Below are 16,237 nucleotides of genomic sequence, written 5' to 3' on the forward strand. Positions count from 1 at the left end.
GTTGAATAAAAGTGGTAAGAGTGGGCATCCTTGGGACTTCCCTGGTGATGCAGTGGTTAAGAATCCGTCTGCCAATGCAGGGGACACGGGTTTGAGCCCTGGTCTGGGAAAATCCCACATGCCACAGAGCAACTAAGCCCGTGCGCCACAACTCCTGAACCTGTGCTCTAGAGCCTGCTAACCACAACTACTGAGCCTGCGTGCCACAACTACTGAAGCCCAAATGCCTAGAGCCCGTGCTCTGCAACAAGAGAAGCCACTGCAATGAGAAGCTGGCGCACCGCAACAAAGAGTAGCCCCTACTCGCTGCAACTAGAGAAATGCCCGTGCAGAGCAACGAAGACTCAATGCAGCCAAAAATAAATAAGTAAATCAACAAATAAATAAAAATAAATGTTAAAAAAAAAAGAGTGGGCATCCTTGTCTTGTTCCCAGTCTCAGAGGAAATGCTTTCAGCTTTTCACCTTTGAGTATGATGTTGGCTTTAGATTTGTCATATATGGCCTATATTATGTTGAGGTATGTTCTCTCTATACCCAGTTTGTTGAGAGTTTTTATCATAAATGGATGGTGAATTTTGTCAAATGCTTTTTATGCATCTATTGAGGTGATCATATAATTGTTATTCTTCAGTTTTGTTAATGTGGTATATCACATTGATTGATTTGTGGATATTAACCCATCCTTGCATCCCTGAGATAAATCCCACTTGATCATGGTGTACGATTCTTTTAATGTATTGTTGAATTCAGTTTGCTAATATTTTGTTGAGGATTTTGGCATTTATGCTCATCAGGGATATTGGCCTGTAATTCTCTTTTCTTGTGATATCTTTGTCTGGTTTTGGTATCTTTGTAATATATAATATGTATTGGCTAACATTCCTTAGATTTCTAAAGCAATATAATGTTATCACATGAAGATAGGGCTTTTAATCTAATTTCTAATTATTGTTATAATCAGCTAAATCAAAGAGATTACTTTTTTTTTAAAGATTTTTTTTTGATGTGGACCATTTTTAACATCTTTACTGAATTTGTTACAATATTGCTTCTTTTTTTATGTTTTGGTTTTTTGGCCACTAGGCATGTGGGATCTTAGCTCCCCAACCAGGTATCGAACCCTCACCCCCTGCATTGGAAGGCGAAGTCTTAACCACTGGACCACCAGGGAAGTCCCTCAAAGAGATTACTTTTAACCTTGTAGAAATTAACTGTGTTTTCTTTCACTAAACTGATTTTTTTCTTTCACTAAACTTTCTTCCACTGATTTTTTTCCTTATAAAAGTTTTCTATGGCAAACCATACAACCATTAAAAATTATGTTAAAATATATTTACTGACATGTTCTTCATCTTTGTAATGAGAATTTAGATGAGATTAGGGTTGGCAAATACATGACAGCAGACTGTCAGTCATCCTCCTTCATCCATGGCAGATATTACTGATCAATCAAAGCATTCTTTTCTTTTGAACCCAAATAAGGACACAGAATCTTTCTCAACACAGTATTCTAAAACACCTCCACTAATTGGTTAGAACTTAAGCATAAATTAAATTGTATGTGTCGTCACTGATGCAGATGATTTGTAAGGCCCCTCTCATTCGTATGAATCTGTAAACTAAAGCTAAGGCCACAATCTGTTTTCTTTTAAGCTTTTGTTGTTATTACTGATTTTTGCAAAGCTTCACTTTTTTCTAAGAAGCAACATGGTGAAATTGACATTTTGGTTGAATATATATTATTAATTAGTTTGCATATGTGTTGATCCAACTATTATCTTTACTGTTCATAGTGTTAGTATACGTTATCTCAGAGATCATGGTGTTTTTAAACCCAATTATAAATAAATAGATAAATGAGCAGAGACCCAAAATGTCTACGTAACTGACCCAAATCAAGTAGCTCAGCTAGTCCTAAAGTCAGGTCTTTGAACTGCTAAGTCAGAGTTCCATACTTTAGCTACATTACTCTGTAGCACTAACAGCTCTCTGTTTTTATTCCTTTAGACTGATGATGAAGGTCGACTTTCATTTCATGGTGTGGCTTATGTTAATATGGTGCCATTGCTGTATCCAGGTGTGAAGAGAATTCGGGGAGCTTTTCATGTTTACCCTTACTTAGGTAGCACAGTCTATGAAAAGGTAAGAAAAATTTGAAGAGAAGGTATCATCCTAATTTATTCTTATGTATGTGTTTACCTACATCTTTAGCACACATAGCTTTGCAATTGATATTTGGAACCAGCTGGTATACTGGGATGTTAAATATGGAACCTTGAAGTCTTCTGCCCTTGAACCTTAAAAACTTTAGGATAATGAAATCCAAAAACTGGAAACAACCCAAATCTCCATCAATAGGTGAACAGAAAAACAAATTATATGGTACAGCCATACAATGGAATACTACTCAGCAATAAAAAGGAATGAGCTATTAACACGTGCAACATGAATGGATCTCAAATGCATTATGATAAATGAAAGAAACCAGACGAAAGAGAGTACATGCTGTATACTGCCAATGAAATACAATTATCAGAAAGTAGTGGCAGAAAGCAGATCAGTGGTTGCTTGGGGACAGGGATAGAGGGAAGAATGGACTACAAAAGAAATATGAGGTAAGTTTTAAGGATGATGGAAATACTGGTTATTCTAATTGCAGTAATGGCTTCACATGTGTATACACATGTCAAAATTGATCAAATTGTATACTTTAAATATGTAATTTATTATACAGGCATACCTCATTTTATTGCCCTTTGCTTTATTACTCTTCACAGATATTGCATTTTTTTTTACAAATTGAAGGTTTGCGGCAACCCTGAGATGATGAGCAAGTCTATGGGTGATATTCTTCCAACAGCATCTGCTCACTTTGTGTCTCTGTGTCGCATGTTGTTAATTCTCACAATATTTCAAACATTATCATTATTGTTATATTTGTTATTGTGATCTGGGATCTGTGTTGTCACTAGTGTAATCATTTTGACCTTTTTTAGCAATAAAGTATTTTTAAATTAAGATCTTTACTTTTTTTTTTAAATTTTTGGCTGCATTGAGTCTTCGCTGCTGTGTGCCGGCTTTCTCTAGTTGTGGCGAGCGGGGACTACTGTTCGTTGCGGCGGTGACTTCTCTTGTTGTGGTGCACAGGCTCTAGGCGCATGGGCTTCAGTAGTTGTGGCACGCAGGCTCAATAGTTGTGGCTCGCAGGCTCTAGAGCACAGCCTCAGTAGTTGTGGTACATGGGCTTAGTTGTTCATGGCATGTGGGATCTTCCCAGGCCAGGGCTCAAACCCATGTCCCCTGCATTGGCAGGTGGATTCTTAACCACCGTGCCACCAGGGAAGTCCCTGTACATTGTTTTTTAAGACACTGCTATTGTACACTTAATAGATTACAGTATAGTGTAAGCATAACTTTTATGTGTACTGGGAAACCAAGATAACCATTATTTGCTTTATTGCAGTTATTTGCTTTATTGAGGTGGTCTGGAACCAAACTTGTAATAACTCCAGAGTAAGCCTGTATTTCAACTTTACCTCAATAAAGTTGGAAAGAAAATCTTCCAAATAATGAAGTATTGTGTGTTAAGTATGCAAAAACTTAAATATATGTACTGATTAATGAGCTATAATATAGTTCTTACAATTTTCAGATGTTAAAATGTTAAAATACACATTATTTATTTATTTATTTAAGCAAAAAATCAACTTTATCATGTTTCTTCTTAGGAGAAAGTGAGGCTTTGTAAAACACAACAGTAATAACAACAAAAACGTATTACTATTTTATCATTATTAGGACAAGTATTTCTCAATAACAGAGTCATGAAAGATCCATCAGCTATTTGAAAACCAACTGAGTCATAAACTCTATATAAGTATCCTTTGAATCAGAAATCAAACTTATAGGGATTTGTCTGAAATAAATCATTTAATAGGATCAAAACCCTCCTATTCATGAAAACTTTGGGGGATCAATAATAGCAAGACTAAAATTAAGATTAAATGTCTAATAATAGAGAAAGGATTAATAAATTATTGTAAATAAAAATGGTGGAATATGCATCCATTAAAAAGATAATCATTAATGTTTTGTAGATAGTTAAATGAAAAAAAGAAAGCAAAAATTTTACATATAGCATAGATCATGATAAATTCCAAGTGAGTTTATTAAAATAAGTTAAATGTGAAGTCTATAAAAATAGAAGTGTCTATTAATTAAAGATATGAATTAAGGGAAGACTTCCTGTGCTTGAAAACAAATGAAAGATATAAAAGATTTAGATTGCCAAAAAATAAAAATCATCTATACATAGAAGAAACCATCATTAACAAAATTATAATGTAACTAAAAAATTGGGAAAAATATTTGAATACATATCAGAAGATGGCTACTATTTCTAAAATATAAAGCACTTTATTATATCAGTCATATCAAGATATTTTTGGTGAATCTGAGGGAAACAATATATTAATTGAAAGGTTATAGGCTTTGATGTCAGTAGGTTCTAGACTGAATTCTGGAACTGCCAGACAGGCTGCGATTTACTGACTTTGGGCAAGTGACTAAATTTCTCTTAACTTTATTCATCAGTAAAATGGAGACACTGCTTGTTTCCTAGAATTGTTTTACATATTAAATGAGATAAAATATGTAAAGAACTAGGGATATAGTTGACACACAAACATTTTTGCCTGTTACTTTTATTATACCCATATGAAGGAGAATATTGTGCATATATTAAAAATTATTCTCATGAAAACTTTAAAAACAGACGATGCATGTGATAGTCTGTTAAATGAAAAAGGATATAAAACTACATCCACTATGATCACAACTTTTTAAAAATATATAATCATAATTTTTTAAATATATGAAAAATACTGGGGAGGAAACATTTCTGGGTATGTCTGAGTGAGGAGGTTGTCAAGTTTTCTCCCCCTGAAAGCAACTGTAAAGCTGGACAAATTGACAAAATGCCATTTCAGTGCTCTGGAAATTGACCAAAGGCATCAACAAACTGAGAAGTATTCATGCATGAAAAACAATGGCGTTTGAGGCATTCTTGCCTAGATCTGCTCCTAAACCACCTCCCCCTACCTCTTCTTTAATTTAGCTTAATCAGTGAGGTGGTTCTTCTAGGGCAGGATGGGCTGTGAGGGCCAGCAACTTTGCTGCCACAGAGAGGGCTCACAACATTTGGAGCAGTGGGTGAAGGACCCATGGCTGACGATGTCGTTGGTTGAAATGGAGATCTTGGTGGAGAGCAACCAACATATTGTAATGAGAGTCCTAGGAGAAAAGAGAAAGAGGCAGAAGTTATGTATATAAAAATAATGTCTGAAAATGTCCCCTGTTTGATAAAAACATTAATCTACATGCCTAAGAAGTTCAGAGAATTCCAGGTGGGAAAAGCATATGGAGGTCTATAGTATACACATTATAGTGAACTATTGAAAGAAAAAGAAAATTGTGAATTCAACAGGAGAAAAATGATTCATCACTTACAGGGGAGCACCAACATGGTTAACAGTTGATTTTTCATCTGAAACAATGGAATCCTGAAGGCAATGGAAACACGGATTCAAAGTGTTGAATGAAAACGCTATCAACCAGAAATGAAGGTGAAATAAACACATCCATGGATAAACAAGTATTGAAAGAATCTGTTGCTAATAAACCTGTCTTGCCAGGATTACTAAAGTATGTCCTTCAGCTTGAAAGAATATAAACCAAATGATAAATTGAATCCACGAGAAGAAATGAACACTAGAAATGGTTAAATGTAAGTAAGTATAAAAGATTTTAGAAATATATGTTTTTCTCATTTTTGCTCTTAATTTCTTTGAAAGATGTGATTATATAAAGCATTAGTTTTATTATTGGGTTTGTAACATACATAGATGTAATTTATATGATAATAGTAGCATAAAGGAAAGAGGATAGAATGGAGCTATAGCACAGTAAAGTTTATATATTTTATCAGAATTAAATTAGTCTCAGTGTGAAATAGATTGTGATTAGTTCAGATGCATATTGTAATCTCTAAAGCAACCACTAAGAAAAGCGTGTGTGTGTGTATGTGTGTGTTTGTGTACATATACCATATGCATATACTCAAGTATATATATATTTAACATTAAAACAAGGCACTTAAAGAAGGAAGAGAGGAACAAGAAAGACAAGATAAATAGAAAAGAAATAGCAAAATGTCAAATAATAAATGTAGATATTTCAACAATAACATTATATGTGAGTAGTCTAAGCACCCCAATGAAAGAGATTATGAGACTGGATTTTAAAAAAATCAAGATTTGAGAAAGATAAATATTATATCACTTATGTAGAATCTAAAAAATAATACAAATGAATCTATATACAAAACAGAAACAGACTCACAGACATAGAAAATAACTTACGGTTACCAAAGGGGAAAGAAAGTGGGGGGAGGGATAAATTAGGAGTATGGGATTAACTGACATGAACTACTATACATAAAATAGATGAGCAACAAGGATTTACTTCAGAGCACAGGGAATTGTTTTCAATATCTTGTAATAACCTCTAATAGAAAATAATCTGAAAAACATATATAACTGAGTCACTTTTCTGTACACCTGAAACTGACACAATATGGTAATTGAACTAATACTTCAATTTAAAAAAATCAAGATTCAATGATATGCTGTCTATAGCAAATACATTTTGGTTCAGACACACATAAGTTGAAGTAAAAGGATGGAAAAGATATACTATGCAAATAGAAAGCATGATGGAGCTGAGTAGCTATATTTATATCAGACAAAATAGACTTCAAGATGAGTAATATTACTAAAGACATAGAGTGGCATGTCATAATAATTAAAGGGTCAATTAATCAGAAAGATAGGATTTATAAATTATTATATATAATGTGTAAATTATAAGTGAATACACACAACAGAACCTCATAATACATGAAGCCAAACCCAACAGAATTGAAAGGAGTAATAGACAATTTGACAGTAACATTTAGAAATTTCAATATTCCACTCTCAATACTTGGCAGAACAACTATATAGAAAATCTGTGTTAAACATAAACTTACCATACAACCCAGAAAATCATTCCTAAGAACCTACCCAAGAGAACTGAAAACCTGCATTTACACGAAGACATGTACATGAATGTTCATAGCAGCATTATTCATAATAGCTAAAAACTCACAACAGTCCAAATGCCCACAACTGATGAATCAATAAACAAATTGTGGCATATCTATATTAGGGAATACTATTTAGCAGTAAAAAAGGAATGAACTACAATTAATGTAATATGCCAAAATCATTGAATTTTTTTTTTCCTGGAGCAAAACTGGAATAATTTACTTCCTTGTCTCTGTTGGACCTGCTGCTGAAACAGAACCTGCTTTCACCCTTGTTGGTGGCCTGTTCCATTCTGACACTTGGTTAGATATTGCCCAGTGAATTCCATTTTAATCTTCATGGGCTAGCAATCTATAGTACCCCTAGCCTAAACAGAGAATATCCAAAATTATAAATATTTCATTGTGTTTCAACCAAGCAGAAAAACATCCTCAGGAAGGTGCTGCTTAGGCCTGTAAATCAGATTTTTTTTCCCCAAATCACTGAATTTTGACTACACTTTAAACGGGTGAATTGTATGGAATGTTAATTTTATCTCAGTAAAGCTGTTTTAAAAAAAGAATGAACTGGGCTTCCCTGGTGGCACAGTGGTTGAGAGTCCGCCTGCGGATGCAAGGGACACGGGTTCGTGCCCCGGTCCGGGAAGATCCCACATGCCACGGAGCGGCTGGGCCCGTGAGCCATGGCCGCTGAGCCTGCGCGTCCGGAGCCTGTGCTCAGCAACGGGAGAGGCCACAACAGTGAGAGGCCCGCGTACTGCAAAAAAAAAAGAAAAAAAGTGAACTCTGAAGGCTTTGCAGATGTGATTGGTGCCCTGTGGCACCCTGACTCCTGCGAAGCTGTGAATCCTACTCGATTCCGAGGTGTCTTCCAGAAATATGTTCCCTCCTTCTCTGGATACAGCCAGCAGGATGCCCAAGAGTTTCTGAAGCTCCTCATGGAGCTGCTACACTTCGAAATCAACTGACGAGGCCGCCGGGCTCCACCAGTTCTGGCCAATAGTCCAGCTCCCTACCCACCCTGCTGCGGAGGGGCTCTGCTAGAACCTGAGTTAAGTGGTGACAACTGAGCCAACCTAATGGGAAGCTTACCTCGAGCGAGAGGACAGCAAGATTGTGGACTTGTTTGTGGGCCAGTTGAAAAGTTGTCTCAAGTGCCAGGCCTGTGGGTATCACTCCACGACCTCCGAGGTTTTTTGTGACCTGTTCCTGCCCATCCCCAAGAAAGGATTTGCTGGGGGCAAGGTGTCTCTGCGGGATAGCTTCAGCCTTTTCACCAGGGAAGAAGAGCTAGGATCGGAGAATGCTCCAGTGTGTGACCAGTGTTGGCAGAAAACACGAAGTACCCTTTCAACACCCTTAAGCCCCCAGGCTCCCCATTTACCTCAGAGATGTCTATTTTTGTGTCTTTTTAATCAGGGAGGGGGGAGGGGGTGGTTGTACCTCCCATTATTTTTTTTATTAAAAAATACCCTTCCACCTGGAGGCTCCCTTGTCTCCCGGCCCCATATACAGAGCTCCCCAGGCCCCTGCCCGTGTACAGCCCCCAGACCCTCTACAGTCTCACTATATTTTGTGAATAAATTTATTAAGAAAAAAAAAGTGAACTACTGATACATGCTATAATATGGATGAACCTCAAAAACACGCTGAATGAAAGGGAGACACAAATGACTACATATTGTATAATACCACTTACATGTAAAGTTCTCTCTTCCAGAGATGTTAAAATTTGAAAAAGTTTGCATCTTAGAATATATGAAATACAGCAATTACTGTAGAGGTGGTAAGATTGTGAGTGATATTTACTATTTATAATTTTTCTTTAATATTGTTGGACTGTCTTTTAGGTTTATTGAGGTATAATTGACATACAATAAATTGCATATATGTACAGTGTATAATTTAAAAATTTTGACGTAGGTTTGCATCTGTGAAACTATCACCACCATCAAGATAATGAAAATATCCATTATTCTCATCTGTTAACCTTCTCTCCCACCTCTGTCCACTCCTCCCCTCTTTTGTTTTTTGTTTTTTTTGGTCTTGTTTCTTTCACTTAGCATAAATTACATTTAGATTCATCCATGTTGTTTAATTTAAAAATTATTTTAAGATTCTTTTCCAGTTATTTATCTATAGTTTGAATATTCCCATACAAATTTTTACTTTAAACTTGCACTATTCTTCAAATTATAATTGATAGGCCAGTAGTATTTAGACAGATGATATTTCCTGTACAGAAATAAATTCTACCACTTAAAGTTAATCTGAAATTATGTGTCAAAGTTTAAAAGCTTTCTGGTAATAAGTTATGAGACACCAAATCAAGCCAGGTTGAAAGTTCTCTTATTAATTTAAAAAACAGGGTAGGCAGCTATGTTTCTGTGATGGTTTCACCTGTTCAACAAGTACAACAAGGCAATTGTTTTTTGCTTCTCCTATCCATCTCTGATTGTACCATATTGAAATTGTCTAGAAAACTAAATGATATTAATGAATAATGAGGGTTTTTACTGAGTTTGTTTCATTTGCCTGTGAGTCATTACATTTTTTTGTTTCTTTCTTTCTTTTCAGACCAAGTGTTCATTTAGCTTGTTCCGGGATACTGGCCATCATTTGATTCAGAATAATAAAATAGGAGGAATTAATTCTCCAGTGTCCAAACCAGTTATTTCTAAGAACCTGAAAGAAGAGAAAACAGTCAAAGAGAAGGATATGGAAGCAAGGTCTAGGCCTGGGGATGTGGTAGGTTGTTGAGAAGGTGATGATTTTGCTGGTTTTGTTACATTCCAGAGGCTTGCACTGATTTCTCATTTGGTGAATTGCCTCAGTTTAGCTTGCATTTTGATGCAACATAATGGTCCTTGCTTCTGCTATTGTGGAGACCATGTAAGAATTGAATTTTTTTTTTTTAGAAGTCAAAGAACCAGCTTTATTAATTTCTGGACAAGCTCCCCAAAGTGGAGGACTTGAGAGGGCTAGATGAATTTTTTTAATAATTAAAAAAAATTATTATTTTAAAAAATATTTATTTATTTGGCTGTGTCAGGTCTTCATTGCAGCATGTGGGATCTTTTTTTTTTCTTTAGTTGCAGCATGTGGAATTTTTAGTTGCGGCATGTGGGATCTTTCAGTTGCAGCATACAGGATCTTTAGTTGCAGCACATGAACTCATAGTTGCGGCATGTGGGATCTAGTTCCCTGACCAGGGATCAAACCCGGGACCCCTGCATAGGGAGCGCAGAGCCTTAGCCACTGGATCACCAGGGAAGTTCCAAGAATTGAATTTAATTTTTTAAAATTAATTAATTAATTTATTTATTTTGGCTGCGTTGGGTCTTCGTTGCTGCACCTGGGCGTTCTCTAATTGCAGCGAGCGGGGGCTACTCTTTGTTGTGTTGCGTGGGCTTCTCATCGTGGTGGCTTCTCTTGTTGTGGAGCATAGGCTCTAGGCACGCAGGCTTCGGTAATTGTGGCTCGTGGGCTCTAAAAGGTAGGGTCAGTAGTTGTGGCTCACGGGCTAAGTTGCTCCACGGCATGTGGTATCTTCCCAGACCAGGGCTCGAACCCATGTCCCCTGCATTGGCAGGCAGATTCTTAACCACTGAGCCACCAGGGAAGTCCCAAGAATTGAATTTTTGAGGTGTGCTTATTTTCTTTCAGCAAGCACCTAGTATAAAATCTCAGAGCTCAGATACTCCTTTGGAAGTTGAACCCTCTCTTTGCAACAATCCAGAAGGACAGGTAACTATGCATGAAGAGTTTGAAAATTAAATTTAAATTCATCAGTCCTTTACTGAGCAAGATAGTATGATATAGTGGAAAATGCTCAGGAAAATGCTCGTTATCTGAGTAACCATCCCATATTTGCCACGACTAGTTTATGACCTTGGGTAAAATTCTTTGTCTTGTTGAGACTCTCTAAAAGGAGTGGATACCAGATTAATTTCAAGGTCCTTTCTAGCACTAAAAATTTATGTCTTTTATTAATTATGCTATATTAAGCACTATGAGAGATGCAAAGATGCATCATCTGCAGCATTTATTTGTTTGCCCTCAGGACACTCAACACTCTGGTGGGCAAAACAGACTGGTACATAACTAACTGTAAGAATCTTGATGAATGCTGTAGTAGAGGTACAAATGAAAGTGCTATGTGGCCTCAGAGGAGTCAGATGGGGCAGTCTCAGAAGACTTCAGGAAGAGGTGGTATCGAAGCTAAGTAGTGAAAGATAAAGAGAGCCCTTTGCCAAATGAATTTCAGGAGAAGAATTTCAGGGCCAGAGAACAGCTTGAGTCAAGGCACGAAGAAGGTAGCAGAATTCAGGATACATCAATTAATTCAGTGTATGGTATAGAGAAATGAAAGTAATGGTTCTAGAAGGAGGTGATAAAGAGGACAGAGACTGAGTTGAGTTTTAGAAAGACTTTGAAAGGCTTGCTAGAAAGTTTGGGCTTCATTGTATAGATGATGAGAGACTGTTAAGCCTTATCATAGAGACTCACACTGAAGTTTTTTAAGTCACGTAGAAAAAATACCTCATGAGTGTTTCAGAGCAGTACTCTTGCCAGGATATGGAAGAAAGAGGTTGAAGTTGTGGTAGGATCTTCAGATGTCAGTTTATAGATTTTATTTACAGTACAGATGAGTGTTGATGACAGTTTAATCTAGGGAAGGGATTGTAGTAAAGAAAGTAAAAAACCTGTGGAGGCAGGGTGTGGAATTTGAAAGCTTTGGGGTGTTGAGGAAGAAAAGTTAAAGATAACTCAGGTTTCAAGCCTCACTTTCTGGAAAGATGACAGAATCATTAAGAGAAAAGTAAAAATAGAGATGGATATAGAGGAAATGATAAGTTCAGTTTTGGACATGTTGTATTGATAGTTAGGATGCTGGCAAGAATCTGGGTAGAAATGTCCATGAGGTTGAAGTTGATCGATGGCACTTAAGAGGGTGTGGGTGGGAATGTCAGACGGTTATGAGGTTATTTCTTCATGACTCCTGAAAGGTTTGGTAGAAGAAAGAATTGCATTCACTTGAAACAATTCCAAGAACAGTATCGAACAAATTAAACAAGACTTCAGCTGGGGTAGAAGTTTCCAAGATTAAAATTGAAAACCTTTTTCTGCAAGAGATAACCAGTGTTACTATTTCTCTTTCCAGTTATTTTTCTATGTAAAAAATGTTTTAAGTCAGAATCACACTATATATAGTTATATACACAATTTTCTCACTTATTATATTGTGAGCATTATCTTATGTTACTAAAATTTTTTCATAAATATCTGTTTTTCTGGAAAGAATAAATTAGAGAAAAATGTCTTTACAGCAATATGTAGAAGCAGGGACATACATTGTGTTGGAGATTGAGCTGGACAAAGCCTTGGTTCCAAAGCGAATGCCGGAGGAACTAGCCAGAAGGTGTGTAGCAATGGTTCTCATACTTGCTTTGCAAGACAGTTTAGGTATAAATAAAAGTAAGTCATTTTGTCCACATAAATGTAATTTTTCTTGGGCTAAGCAGCAGACAGTTTTCTGTTTTTATTTTTTCAGATAAGTTTCTTTTGTTTTCTTGTTATAAAAGCAGTATGTTGCCAATTACAAAAAAATTGAGAATTTCAAGATAGGCAAGGAAAAAAAAATCAACAAGAAAGTATCTAAAAATACCCAGATTTCTTTCTACTCACCCAGTGATAACCACTTTTAACACCTTGGTACTTATCCTTCTGGAGTTATTGTAAAGTCCCTATATTATACACACACACACACACACACACACACACACACACACACACACACACCCTTGTCACATGTAAATATATGTAATTTTTTAGAACTATTTTTATATTGTACCACAGTGCTTTGATTGTGTTTCTAGGAAGTTATCCATTTCATCAAGATTATCCAGTTTGTTGATGTGTAATTATTCATAGCATTCCTTTATATCCTTTTTATCTCTATAAAATGGGGAGTAATGTCTCCATATACATTCTCAATCCCTCTGCATTTCCTCCAACTCTCATGCCATTTCCCCACCAACACCCTGCACCCCAGTCCTAAGCAATCACTTATCTACTTTTTTGTCTGTATGGATTTGCCAACTCTGAGACATTTCATATAAATGGAATCATACCATATGTGGTCTTCGTTGACTGACTTCTTTTATCTAACATAGTGCTGTCAAGATTCATCCAAACTGTAGCATGTATCAGTACTTCATTTCCTTATTGTTGAGTGGTATTTTATTCTATGAATATACCACATTTTGTTTTTCTAGTCTTCAGTTGATGGACATTTGGGCAACTTATTCTTATTATAGAGTTCTATAATGATTGTATTAAAATGGAAGTCAATTCATGTGACTCCTCTGTTCAGAAACTACCAGCAACTCCCCATCACACTCTGAGTAAAACTCAAAGTCTTTACAGTGGCCTACAAGGGCCTACATATTCTGCATATATTTTGTCCTCATTTTTTTTGGTCCAGCCAAACTGACCTCTCACTATTCCTCACACATGCCAGACACACTCTTGCACCAAGGTTTTTACACTTGTTGCTTGCTTTGCCTATAATTTCCTTACCCCAGGTACCTACATGACTTGTTTCCTCACTTCCATCAGGTCATACTCAAGTACTGTCATCTCACTGAGTCTTTCCCTGGTGAAATATGCTCCCCAACTCCACCACCCCCAGCCCCCAACATAGTCTATCTGCCTTCTTGCACTATTTTTCTCTATGGCACATATCACTAACCAATTTATGTTATTTATTGTCTATTTTCCCCGACTACAATGTAAGCACCATGAGGGCAAGAATTTTTGTCTGCTCTGTTTAATGCTCTATCCCCAGCACCTAGAAAAGTGCCTGATGGGTAATAGGCACTCAGTATATATTTTGAATAAGTGAATAACGTTGTCTCTGGAGAGGAAACTGGGTGGCTGGACAACAAGGTTGGAAGGAGACAATTTACTGTATATTGTTTCATACGTCTTAAGTTTTGAATCATGTGGATATATTATCTATTAAAATAAATAAAATTAAAATTAGGAATTATGAGCAAGGTATAAAATTACATAGGACCTATTCTCACTTTTTTTTTTCTGGCCGTTCCATGCAGCTTGCAGTGTCTTAGTTCCCCAACCAGGGATTGAACCCATGCCACTGCAGCGAAAGCCCCAAGTCTTAAGCACTGGACCGCCAGGGGATTCCCCCATACATAGGACCTATTAAAGAAAAATTGAATTTGTGAATTTTTTTGTAAACTTCAAAGCAGTGTAGTATACCTCAGTAGGAATGTGAAACTGTAAGAAGAAAGAGCTATAACTTAATTTCCTTTAGGTTCTTGTAAGAGCTCATGAAAATGGAAGGTAGAGGTTTTGGCATAAGTAGTTTGACTGTGATAAAATATATTTTCTTATTCACCATAAAGTTTGATATCATTACTGTAGTTTAATGCAGTCTTATAAATTATGACCAAGAGTATACTTTTTATCCTGTTGGAAAGGAAAGAAAAGCTTTCGCTTGCCTGTACCATTTATATTTCCAAAACTTCGTGCTTTCAGAGACTCTACTGAGTACATATAAAGTCGTTAACACCCATCTCTTTCTAACCCCTGAGTCAAGCAGCTTGTGTACAACAGTTTAAAAAAATGTGTAAGGGTAAAGCCAGGGCTCAAATTAGCCAGAAGTGCAACTTAGCTACTTTCCAGCTAGCTGCTTAGTGGCTTTCTTCCTATCTAGTCCACAGCCATACACTGTTCTGAGGTTCACGTCGAGGTTCTTACATGAAAGAATAGCTCAGTGCTCAAGTGTGACGGGCAACTGACCTTAGATCTCCCTCACCTAGACCTTAAGAGGTGGGAAATAAAAGAACATAAATCTGAATATAATAAAGTTTTGTTTTGTTTTTTTCTGATACAGGGTCAAGGAAATGATACCTCCAAGGCCTCCTCTTACCCGTCGGACGGGAGGAGCTCAGAAGGCAAGTACAAAAGCCAAGGTGAAACTCTAAGATGTTGAGTACACCCATGTGAAAATAATGCATGGGCTCTTCAGTATGTTTTCCAGAAGGGGTGAGAAATTGTAGCTTCACATATTTTCCTTCCTGCTTCTATTTGTGACCAGTGGCATTCAGTGAAGAGTATACAGTGTTTAATCTTTGGCTGATGGTTTCTGAGCTGGGAAGAAAAGGGCAATTTATACCTAAAGTATTATTGAATGTAAAGCCCAATCCAGTTTCAGACTTCCATTCCATGTCTTGACCTCTTTGAGGCCTCTTTACCAGACATTTTGTATTTTTCTAGGCGGTGAGTGACTACCACATGCAGATCAAGAACATTTCTAGAGCCATTCTGAATGAGTATCACAGGATGTTTGGAAAACAGGCAGTCAAAGTGGGGAGTGATCTGGATAGTGAAACCCTAGAGGAGCAGAAGTGCCAGCTCAACTATGAACTTAATTGCTCTGGAAAATACTTTGCTTTTAAAGAACAACTCAAGGTAAATATTAATTTATTTAATGATTCCATGGATTTTTATGAAGCATCTTCTCTACATACCTAGTTATTTTTTCTCTGGTTATGTTCAGCTGTGCTCTACCTTTCTTGCTGTTGGTGCAAAGAGCTATGTTCTCTAGGATAGAATGTCTGGAGACATCCTTCCACTCCTGTAGAGGCTTGGAATGGTTCAGTATCTGTCCTGAGTGTAAGCTTTTAAGAAACTAATTCTTCACTTGAAGTTAGGCCAGATTTGGGGCCAGATTTCGTGTTGCACTAGCAGGCAGAAACTCTGTACCTGGTATTGATTCCATGACTAATTATCTCTGTCTCCCATTACAAACCTTTTCCTAGTCCATAGAATCACTAAGATTTGAGAAATATTTACTTAATAATAATTTCCCAAATAATAATGGCTAACATTTATTGAGTATTTGTTGTATACCAGATACATTTTTAAATGCTTCATACTTTACTAATTTAATCCTCACAACAACCCTATGAGATAGGTACCCCCATTTTACAGATGGAGAATTGCAACATTAGTTGGTTAAATAATTTGCCCAAGATCACAGAGCTAGTAAAGGTCAAAGTCG

The 16,237-nt window shown here is 36.6% G+C and overlaps 1 protein-coding gene across 5 annotated transcripts in view; it reads left to right on the plus strand.

The window, feature by feature from the left end:
- CFAP70 (cilia and flagella associated protein 70) overlaps nucleotides 1-16,237 on the plus strand; it is an 87,612-nt gene that overhangs the window by 32,585 nt on the left and 38,790 nt on the right. For all 5 annotated transcript variants that reach the window (XR_010935943.1, XM_067710577.1, XM_067710576.1 and 2 more), the window contains 6 exons: nucleotides 2,010-2,144; nucleotides 9,724-9,894; nucleotides 10,813-10,893; nucleotides 12,477-12,568; nucleotides 15,068-15,128; nucleotides 15,451-15,645. Coding sequence is in view for 4 of the 5 variants with exons in the window: in XM_067710577.1 (XP_067566678.1) it covers nucleotides 2,010-2,144; nucleotides 9,724-9,894; nucleotides 10,813-10,893; nucleotides 12,477-12,568; nucleotides 15,068-15,128; nucleotides 15,451-15,645 (735 nt within the window). In the remaining variant the exon portion in view is untranslated. The remainder of the gene's footprint in view (nucleotides 1-2,009; nucleotides 2,145-9,723; nucleotides 9,895-10,812; nucleotides 10,894-12,476; nucleotides 12,569-15,067; nucleotides 15,129-15,450; nucleotides 15,646-16,237) is intronic.

The sequence above is a fragment of the Pseudorca crassidens genome, chromosome 16, assembly GCF_039906515.1.
Source record: "Pseudorca crassidens isolate mPseCra1 chromosome 16, mPseCra1.hap1, whole genome shotgun sequence".
Classification (NCBI taxonomy): Eukaryota; Metazoa; Chordata; class Mammalia; order Artiodactyla; family Delphinidae; genus Pseudorca; species Pseudorca crassidens.